At 42.3% G+C, this 10,889-nt stretch overlaps 1 protein-coding gene across 2 annotated transcripts in view; it reads right to left on the bottom strand.

Moving 5' to 3' along the window:
- Positions 1–271: 271 nt before the first annotated feature.
- Positions 272–10,889, bottom strand: part of yipf5 (Yip1 domain family, member 5) — a 40,024-nt gene continuing 29,406 nt past the window's right edge. For both annotated transcript variants that reach the window (XM_056284603.1, XM_056284602.1), the window contains exons 4-6: positions 10,559–10,704; positions 3,705–3,886; positions 272–2,672 (exon numbers count right to left, since the gene is read on the bottom strand). In XM_056284603.1, the coding sequence (XP_056140578.1) occupies positions 2,510–2,672; positions 3,705–3,886; positions 10,559–10,704 (491 nt within the window). In that variant the 3' untranslated portion in view covers positions 272–2,509. The remainder of the gene's footprint in view (positions 2,673–3,704; positions 3,887–10,558; positions 10,705–10,889) is intronic.

The raw sequence follows: 10,889 nt of genomic DNA, 5'->3' as shown, positions 1-10,889 counted from the left end.
TTTAACACACAGAAATCCCAGAGGGGCAGTGCAGAAACAAGATGGGACTGTCATAGTCGCACAACGCCGACTGTCCACCTTCTTGACAAACACTATGTGAAGCCTTTACATTGAAGAGCTTCACTTGATCATGGTAAAGAAAAACTCCTAAGTTGTGAAATGGCCTGGACAATTGAGTGAAAACAAATAAACAATATCAACTCTGCAGAAGGAGACTGCTTTACAGTTACCAAAAATATATATACTGAAAAAATATACCTCAGTACACGGTAAATTCAAAGTTGTTTTTTTTTATTTTTCCCTTCATGTTCACTCTGCTTGCTGCTACTTCTTGTGTGGTTTAGGAAAACTGAACGGCCACACAGCGGCCCCGTGAACCGACTCCACAGTCAGGCTGTCTATTGGTTTCAAACACATCAACATGACCAGAAAAAATCTGTTTGCCCACACTGTGAGATGGCCAAACTAGTCAGCCAACTCATTAAAAACAATTGGGGATGAGAAGAGCTGCTGATTTTCAGAAAAAAAAACCCAAACCAAAACAAAACAATTTTTGAATGTACCCAGATGTTTTCTCTCCAGGAAACATGGGACTAGTAAAAACATACTTGTGATTAAAGAGGGGGACTTTTTAATGGCTGATACATGGCTTCACTTGTATGGAACATATTTTTTTTAAAACGTAAAAAGGTGGCATTTTGTCGGTTAATAAGTAATTTTATTGATCCTGCATCATGAAGCGTTTTTCTTTGCTAAAGTGAGTTTGATTCTTCTGACATGTTTTTGTCTGTGCAACACAAAACAAAACATGCTTCACAATGTTTGATGGACAAAAACAGGACAAAATAAGGGTGTGCTGTGGATAATAACAGATTTTAACATCAACACAAGTCTGTTATTATCCAGTCTTTGGACATAAATAATGTGAGTATGTACACGTGGCATCAATACAACAGGCACTCATCGCTAGCTGAACGTTTACAATCCGGCAACAGCTGAGACTACCTGGCCAACCCATTACGCACAGACGATGGGTTGACAAGGCAGTTCTTTATTGCCAAGGGCCGGAGAGGAGGACAAATCAACTGGAAGTGTAGCAAAGGAGACGATCTAAATACCCTAGGAGTCAGACTCACCTGACCAAACTTTGCTAAGCTGCTGGAGGTACAAGGTAAGTACACAGACAAGACATTAGCACACTTAAAAAACACCGTCATCACAGTGGTCTATTGCACTGCTGAACGTTTCGCGGGCCGAAAGGTTAGTGGCCAAAATAGATGGCACAGATCTAATCTAAATTTGCGGCATTTTGTTTTTTTATTTATCAACTTGATAAGAAAAACATCTCCCCCCCAGATTACTGAAAACATGATTTACATTTGTGTGAACTAGACCACCGTTTTCACTGAGAAATTTGTCATTATCACGAAGCAGACCGTCTTAAGATAATCTTGTGGAACTTTAATGTGTATGCCTTTGCAGTAACAGAAAAGAGCGCCAAGCATTTGAAAGAGTCTAAAATCCAGTGAGAAATAAAGAAGAAAAAGAGCTACAGAGACTTTGGGCAACACCCACAGAGATTTGCTATCCATAAATAAAGTCCTAGAATGTTAATTTGAACACCTAATCAAACCTGTTAATTTTTTGAAAATGTATAATTCATGCATAGCTTATCACTTGAAAAAGCAACAATGCTAATAAAAAGGAGGAGGAGATGCTGTTTTCACATCACGCAGAACACCACTGTGTGTGGGGGGGTATTGATGTGGAGGCACCTTTTGTCCTGTACAAAATGAGAAAGAAATGAGGGAGAGGAGTTTACAGCTGGCGCACCTGTTCCCCCCCTCATGCTCCCTTCGCTGGTGGGTGTGCAAGGGGAATGACAGGGGGGGTAAGCCCCAGAGAAGAGGAAGATGTCTCCTTTCGTTTTGAGGGCTCGGTAGGAGAACATGTGGGCCTTTGCCAGTCATGATGCAGCTCTTGCAAAAGCTCTCACTGGCTTGGGAGTTAGTTCGGGATGCTGGGTTTTGCTGGGGTCCGGTTCCCGGTCCTGCTTTGCATTTACTTAACATTTCCCCTTGTCAGTGTCCAAAAGTTCATTTGTGTGATCTGACGCCCCATCTTTTAGCATAGAGTCAACTCCTCGCTCGTTCCCTCCCCGTCAGGCCCTTATAAATCATAGAACCACAAGCTACAAGGGAGAGTTCGGTTTCACCACATGTATGAGGCAATCCTCTCCTTTGAAAGCCATGGTGGGGGCCGGGTAGAAGGGAGGAGGTGAAAGAGATGGCACCCCCTCACCAGTCTCTGGAGGGGTGACATGGGATGAGTCGGACCGCAGTGTGGGAGATGGAGAGATGGAAAAGAGAAGTGGCTGCTCGTTTTTAGATTACAGCCCCCTCCCCCCTCTCTAATTAGAATCATCAGACTAATTACATTAATTAGACTGAAAATACAGAAAGGGTGGCGGGGAGCGGTCATTCCTGAAACAGCCGCTGAATAATTTTGTTCAGAAGACGGAGATGAGCGCAAAGACCCCATAGAGGAGAGCGCAAGGGTAAGCCACCAGCAGCTGCTGCCCATCCATGGCCAGCGCGGAGATGAAGATCTTCGAAGCAGAGAAGCTGCACCAGCCGATGATTGCTGCAGATATGATGATACCCATCATGCCTCTGGGGAGGAGAAAGAGGATAAAACAGGAAGTTAGCTCTGAATATTTGAACGCCTGCGAACAAACTGAGTTTTAGGTACAGCATCTTGGTATCATGACCTGACTAAAACTGACAAGAAAGGCATGTCATTTAGCTGATGATTATGGTTGCCAAAAAGAAAAAGGAAAAAAAATAGGATACTGTGGTCATTGCTAAGTGTCATAGTCACCTACCATTCATGCTTTATTTTCATTCATAATTTTCCCAAAAAACATTTACTGTGGTTTCACACCATATCTCTTACAAACAAGTTAATCTATTAACATTGTATGCACTCATTTTAATAAAGACATAACTAATAACTAGTCTGACATTCATACAAAAACATTTGCTTTTTTACCTCCGCTGAAAGCCTAATATTTCCCCTGGAAATGGGATTTAATTTATCTCGCTGCTTTTGGAAACAAACAAAAAAAAACCGAACACTCCTTAAGTAATTTTCTTTTCTACAAAACAAATCCCAGCTCTATCATCTGGCAAAGGTTCACATAATTAGAAACTGAAAGAATTGCAATTTGTATACAATAAAACAAATGCTAAGATCAGGTTGCTTTAATAGTGGGTAATATAAGACAGAATGGCGGAAGCAAATAAAACAAGTCTTAAAAACCCCAGAAAAAAACCCCCCCACCAACTTTGTGCCCATGCTACAAATGCACCAAAGTGCCAAAGGGAGAGATACAGTCATGAGTAGCCAAGTCAAGTGATGGAAAAAACACTCCATATAAGAATGAAAACAAACAAGAGGAAAATGAATGCAGTGGAAACTTATTTCATCATAAGGAAGTGCTGTACCATCTGGCAGAGCTGTACTTTTCAATAATTTGCAACGTAAGCTTAGGAACGCAAAATGGAAACTGGATGCATAGAATGAATTTAAACAATGTCTATGAATACTGTGAAAGGATATATTGCGTTTAAGGCCAACCTTAATTTTGTCCTGCAACCCAATACGTTCTACTCTACCAGTGTCTGCTCGGGTGTGTAACTCACTGTAAAGAGAAGAGGACTCCGAAGCTGGAGAGGAGGATCATGGGAAGGAGGCAGTAGCCAAGGACGCTGGCCACACAGCCAAAGGAGACACCCGTCATGCTCATCAGATTAAGCAGGCAGTACATGCCCAAGCAGCCGATGGCACTGATACCATACACATAGCCGAACTGGATCTTCCCCGTCTGGAAATGGGAGTTATGACAATCAATATATCAAACCAAGTTTATCTATATAGCCCTAATTCACAGTTACAGTCTAAGATAAGCTTTAAGTTCATAGAATGAAAAGAAGATATAGTATATTACAATGGATGACACCTTTCATTCTTTGAGCCTCAGCTCGTATCTATGAATATAGGCCTGCATAAACCAATTACACACAGTAAATCAAAGTTGGATACGCGCACACGAGCAGTGACAGCAGCACAGCTGTAAAAGACAGATGTGCAGATATGGAGATAATGACCACCACGTTTTATTGAAGTGTCATTAAAATGTATTGCTGCTCAAAAACATCTTGTCTGGGTATAAATCTAGTCATGTATTGTCTGACAGCATAGAGTTTTAATTGTCAAAGTAGACTTAGATGTTTACAGCAGTCAGTTTAAAACAGAAAATTATAAACTACACAGCAGACACAGTCTTCCCTTAACTGCATGCACTTAATAAGAGGCAATGGAATCCATAGAAATAACATCAGTGATGTACTTGGAAATGTTTTTGGCAAGGAAATTTTAGACAGGCAACACAGCTAGCTAGGGTTGTCCCAGTTTTATGTTAGTGTTGTTATTTATTACTTCTGATAACCAGTATAAACCACCTATTGCCACTAACACGTAATCATTTGCTGAGGGTCTGAAAACATGACGTGACCGGCGAGATTGTTTTGCAATCTTGTTGGTTTGTGATCAACTCACTGGACACCCTTGTGTGTGCATTTATAGAGATTGCATAATTCACAGTCTTGAATTATGCACTCTGTAAATACAAAATAGTAGAGGTGTGGAAATTTCTACATTATAAGATGCATCACGATGCAGTGACAGAATATAATCACACAAAATTATAGCCTACTAATGTTGATTGTTAATTTTCCAACCAGATATCGTTGTAGTTCCAACAATAACAATGCCAACTAGCGATCCAGCTGTGTTAATACTCATGACCCACTGGGTAGCATCTGGGAAACCAAAGTCTTTGGTTCTGGGTGGAGTATGGTCACAAAGCAGAAACTTAAAAGTCCCCTTCCAGTCATCTTTTAAGACATAAAATGCTCTGCTTGATATAATAAATTGTCTAATGTGTTTTTTCTGCAAAATAAGTTCAATTATCTTGTTAAAATCCTGAAAATCACATCCACTCCTCCCCCTTCATTAAAAAATCCAGAATCTCGGGGATCGCCAGTTTGAATCCCCATGTTACCTCTGGCTTGGTCGGGTGTCCCTACAGACACAATTGGCTGTGTCTGTGGGTGAGAAGCTGGGTGTGGGTATGTGTCTTGGTCGCTGCACTTGCGCCTCCTCTGGTCAGTCAGGGTGCCTGTTTGGGGGGGGGGGTGGAACTGGGGGGAATAGTGTGATCCTCCCATGTGCTACATCCCCTGGCAAAACTCCTCACTGTCAGGTGAAAAGAAGTGGCTGGCGACTCCACATGTATCGGAAGAGGCATGCGGTAGTCTGCAGCCCTCCCTGGCTTGGCAGAGGGGGTGGAGCAGCGACTGGGATGGCTCGGAGAGTGGGGTAATTGGCCAAGTACAACTGGGGAGAAAAAAAGGGGGGGATCCAGAATCTATGACAATGCAAATTATTCCCACCCTTATTTCAAATCTCCTCCACTTGCTTGCAGTGCATATAACTGCTCACCGTCGACTCGACTTCATGAGAGGTGGCTTCGTGAGATCGACAACTTTTATTTTCTTACTATCTCTTCTCCATATTCTGCCCTAATCTCTTCATTTTGTTCTGATTTAGCTATTTTCTGTGCTTAGTTCACCTATTGCTAGATTCTCCAGTTTTCTTTCTCATATGACTCTTGTGTTTAGTAGGCAGCTTCTTGTTCCTAGTTTGTTACTAGCTTTGAGCTTAGCCTAGCTTAGCAGTTAGTTCTATTACATTCACAGTCAAAGCAGCCTCGTTAAAACGATGGTTTGTGGTGACTGCTCCGTAGTTACAGATAGGTTGTCTCTACTAGAGTGACGTGTTTGTGAGTTTGAGCATCTCCTTTCGGCTAGGATTACGTTAGATGTGACGGGCACTCCAGATAACCTTAGCCCCAGGCCTGACAGCAGACCTGCTATTGTTAGCACTAGCTCAGCCTTGTCGGCAGATGCGGCGGAGTTTGTCTCTGTTAATCAGCATGGGAAGGCTCGCAAGAGCAAGCCACTGGTCATGTGGCCTGGTCTGCAGTCACCTCTCCTGACTGCAAACCGGTTTTCACCACTCATCAGTCCTGTTGGTAGTCCTACCGGCCAGCGTGCTTCTCTTGCTCCTGTCGACAGAGTAAAGCAACGCACGCTAGTGATAGGAGACTCCATTACCCACAATATTAGATTAGCTTTGCCAGCCTTGGTTCACTGTTTACCCGGGGCCGGAGTCTGCAACATAGTGGATAATCTTAGGGTGCTGGCATCATGAAGGGAGTCAGGGAACCCAGGCACACAGCACCACTACTTTCAGCAACATTGTTATTCATGTCGGCACCAATAATGCTAGGATGAAGCAATCAGAGATCACAAAAGCCAGTCTAGTCAGAACGCTTGAGTTTGCCAGAAAGATGTGTCGACATCGATTAATTGTCTCTGGTCCTTTAGCTGTGAGGAGTAATGATGAGATGTACAGTAGGCTCACCTCAATGAACCTCTGGCTGGCTCGTTACTGTAATGAGCAGGGATTCAGCTTTGTTGACAACTGGCCTTCTTTCTGGGGCCACCCTTACCTGCTGAAAGTGCATGGCATTCACCCTAGCTGTTCACGGTTAGTTTGACACTAGGGAATTATCATTCAGCAGGTTGCAGGTGATTAGAGAGCCTGCTAGGTTTAAATCTAGTGCGGATGTGGAGTCAAGTAGTTTAATTAATAGGATTAGTCAGGGAATTTCGCATAATGTAGATTATCAGACTGATAGCTTGGTCTATAACATTGAGACTGTCTCCCTACCCTGCTGTATTGCTCCCAAGCTCTCCTCTCCTAAATATGTGAATCGCACTAATCTAATAATTATTCCTACCACTGGTAGTGGTGAAATGTGCAACGAAGTACCTAATAATCTACAGAACCAAACATCTAATGTTATCAAAAATGTGACCAAATATCGTCCAAAGCGTGGTTGTCAAAACTGTCAACAAGGTGTCTAATTCCAATTAATATTTCACCTATTGGTATCTCTAAAGTTCTGCCTACTACTGATCACTTCCACAAAATACTTAAATTTGGTTTCATAAATATCAGATCATTGTCTACTGAAGTCTTACTAATAAATGATCTGATTCTTGAACATAATTTCGATGTGATTGTGTTATGTGAAATATGGCTGAAAACAAATGTTTTCCTTCCCTTAAATGAAGCTTCCCCACCTGACTATACTTATGCTCATGTAGCTCAGGCAAATAAACAAGGTGGGTGTGGTTGCCTTAATATATAAATCTATTTTAAATCTGACTTCTAGACTTGAATCTAAATTCCAGTCTTTTGAGGTTTTTGTCCATCTCCTTCAGCCATGAATAGACTTGACTCAGTCCAAATTGTGATTCTCTATTGGCCTCCTGGCTGTTACTCATTATTTCTTGAAGAATTTGGAGAATTTGTCTCAGGCCTTGTTACTCACTCTGATGAGATTTTAAATTCCTGGTGATTTCAATATTCATCTGAATAAGGCTGCTCTAAGTGAATAAGGATCCTCTAAGTAAAGCCTTTCTGGCACTAGTTGATACTTTTGGGTTCGCTCAGTTAGCTCAAGAGTCGTCTCATTGCAGTGGTAACACCCTTGATTTAGTTTTATCTAAAGGGATAACTGTTTCTGATCTAAATGTCTTGCCAACCACATCTGCTATGTCAGATGATTTTCTCATCAAATTTGAAGCAATATTGGCCTGTCCAGTTAATGTCGGCACAGATGTAATTGCCACTCGCCACATTGTCCCTTCACCGTGGCTAAATTTGGCCAGCAGCTGCCTGAAGTCTTGGCTCTTTTCACTGTGGCAACTGACTCTGTTGAAAATTTTACTAGTGACTTAAATGTGGCTCTCTAGTCTCCTTGATTCAGTTGCACCTCTCACTACCAGAGCTAGGTGACTGAAGAGGCCTACACCCTGGTTTAACAATGAGACATGTGCTCTTAAGCGGGCCTGCAGGAGACTGGAACGTAAATGGCAAAAATCAAAAACTCTCCTCACATTTGTGTTCTTCTGATCACTATCTGTATTTACTGTTAACATTTGTCTTACTATTCAGTTAATTTACCCTTATTTATATGGCCTAATGAAAGATAGCGGTAAAGTGGAAAGAGTAGTAGAAGCATGAGGGAGATAGAGTCAGGGAAGAGACATCAGTTGGGATGCCTCTGGTGAAAGAGAAAGAAAGATAAACTTACACGTTGACCAACATGTCGGCTCGTATTTGCTGTGTCCCCAGGATAAATGGATGGCACAGCATCGGGCTTCAACGTAAATTTTGTGGCAAAACCCATCTGCTTTTGTATTACATTTTCAAAACAGTGCTCTTGGAAATGGCTACTGCAATCCCTTGTTTTCTCTAGAAGTTTGGCTGGGACCTTCCGATTTTTCCAAATCTGTACCCATTTCTCTCAGATTTTTGTATCTTTTGGTAATAAATGAAGGCTCACCATTTCTCCTTTTGTAAATTTGCAGCCGAAAACAAAACTTATAGCTGGCAAAATTCCAATACGTAGCTACATTGCTTTTCTTCTGGCTCGCGTCGCCGAAGCGGGTGCACATAATATGTAAACCACCACCCCGTCCATTAACGGGATTGGTTCCTTATGTTAGTGACATATGAAACCCTGCCTGTCTGAATCCGTTTTTTTGAGACTGTCCTTGGTACACTGCAGTTTCAAAGAAGATATGCTCAACCATCACATTGACTGCTTATTTTGCCCCTGATATGTCTTGTAACATTGCCCCAACACCATATGTACATGTTAACAAGGTTAAAAACTTGATTTTCATCAGAGGGGGTCTTAAAAGGAATTGATAGAAGGGCACCATCAGGAGTGGAGCCTGCGGCTTAATTTGACTCAGCATGGGAAACCTCAGCCAGCCCAGACACGGAGGATTGACAGATTGATAGCTCTTTCTCGATTCTGTGGGTGGTCGTGCGTGGCCGATCTTAGTTGGTGGAGCGATCTGTCTAATTAATTACGATAACGAACGAGACTCCGGGATGCTAACACAGCCACATGTGGTCGGCGAGGACAAGTAGCATTCAGCCATATGAGACTGAGCAATAAAAGGTCTGTGATGCCCTTATATGTCTGGGGCTGCATGCAAGTCACACTGAATGGATCAGTGTGTCTCTACCCTCCACTGATCCTCAATCCCCATCACCAACGGGGCTCAGCGGGTTTACCTGCGCCTCTCGGCAATGTTTGTGATGTTTGCCACATTCAGTTGTACCCTTAGCGCTGCTATGTAAAAACCTTATTTTTGTAGATTACAGCACACTTGTAATATACTGCATAAGGATTTATGTTTTTTTTTTCTTTAAATATTTATGTACTGATGGGTCACACAGATACCGGTATTGAAAAGATGCAGCTTTGTATAGTATGGACTGTGGTCATCTGATTTTTGAAAGCACTTTCTAAATAAAAAGGGAGTTCAGACTTATCTGACTGCTTGTATTAATTGATGAAAAAGTAGCTAGTATGTGCAGTAATATAGAAAATTGTGGATGCGATACACCGATGCATTGTGCAATCGAATTGTTGACAGGTGAATTGTAACTGAATCGAATTGTGAGGCCAGTGAAGATTCACACCACCAAGGCGGTCCGGCAGCGGCCTCGCCTAGTGTCAACTGTGCAGTGTTTTTGTCTGCGTATGCGTTTGTGTCGTCATGTGAAGTGCGGGGGAGGCGTGTTGAAAGTGTCTGGCTGGAGAGCTAGTGTTGGATCGGCTGAGGGAGCCTGGTCTGCTGCATCTAACGGACCCAAGGACCACGGCCCTGCCTGGAGCTGTGTCTGAAGAGGAAACACCGAGGGCAGCCTGACAGGGTGTGGAAGTGGAGGCAGGCTAAGCTAACGGCTAGCCCATGCAGACCGGCAGTTCCTACAGTCATCCTTGCTGGCATTCGTTCTCTGGATGGTGGAGTTTTTGGATTGTGTTGCACTGGGTCGACTGTGTCGTTGGCTGTTTGTGTTTTTTTTTTTTTTTGTTGCTTTGTTGCCTCTGTTTTTGTACATTTTTGGTGGTGTTGTTTTTGGATATGTGTTTTGTCTTTTGTGTTGCATTGCTGTGGGCTGGGGGAAATGGAATTTTGTTTCTTTTGTGTATGTAGTACACAAGATGAAATGACACAAATTGTTCCTGATTCCTGAATAGTATCGACAATGTGGAGTTAATAACACCAGTGTTGCTTTTATACCGTACCCCATGGGTAAAATTGCTCATCTCGACAAGCCTACCCCCATTAACAGGCAACAGTGACCTCCAAGGTTGAAAAGCTCAAAAAAAGATACTGCTCTGTGACTTGGTCTGTAAAATTAATGCCAATTTCGATGTCTTGGGCAATACTAGTGCTGCCAAAACACCAGCACTTTATGACTGATATTGATTAGTCTTCCTAATCTTGAATTATGTTAACATGTATTAATGCTTATTTGTCTTGATAGTGTGATTTACCAGGAGCAGTGTGGCTCCAAAGGCCAAACAGAAGACCATTGGTCCAGCCAGGTCCGTCTCATTCATGATACTACCATCAGCTGCCTTCATTGGATGCAGCACCGTCAGGGTCTTCTGCCAAATGTGGTCAAAGTTGATGCCCAGCTCTTGAGACACAACCACAAGGGAACTAAACATTAGAGATGTTATATTCTAAATATAATAAAACAACTGGAAAGGTTTTCCTTTGTAAAAAGATAAACCACAAAGCAAGCATTTACATTTACGTTTTTGGATAGAAACAATTGGAGGAAAGATATTATGCTATGAATGCTATAAATTACTGAGCTCT

This window comes from Lampris incognitus, chromosome 8 (genome assembly GCF_029633865.1).
Source record: "Lampris incognitus isolate fLamInc1 chromosome 8, fLamInc1.hap2, whole genome shotgun sequence".
NCBI classification, from domain to species: domain Eukaryota; kingdom Metazoa; phylum Chordata; class Actinopteri; order Lampriformes; family Lampridae; genus Lampris; species Lampris incognitus.
The sequence above is the reverse complement of the archived record's forward strand: the minus strand, read 5'-3'. Positions and strand labels throughout refer to the sequence as shown.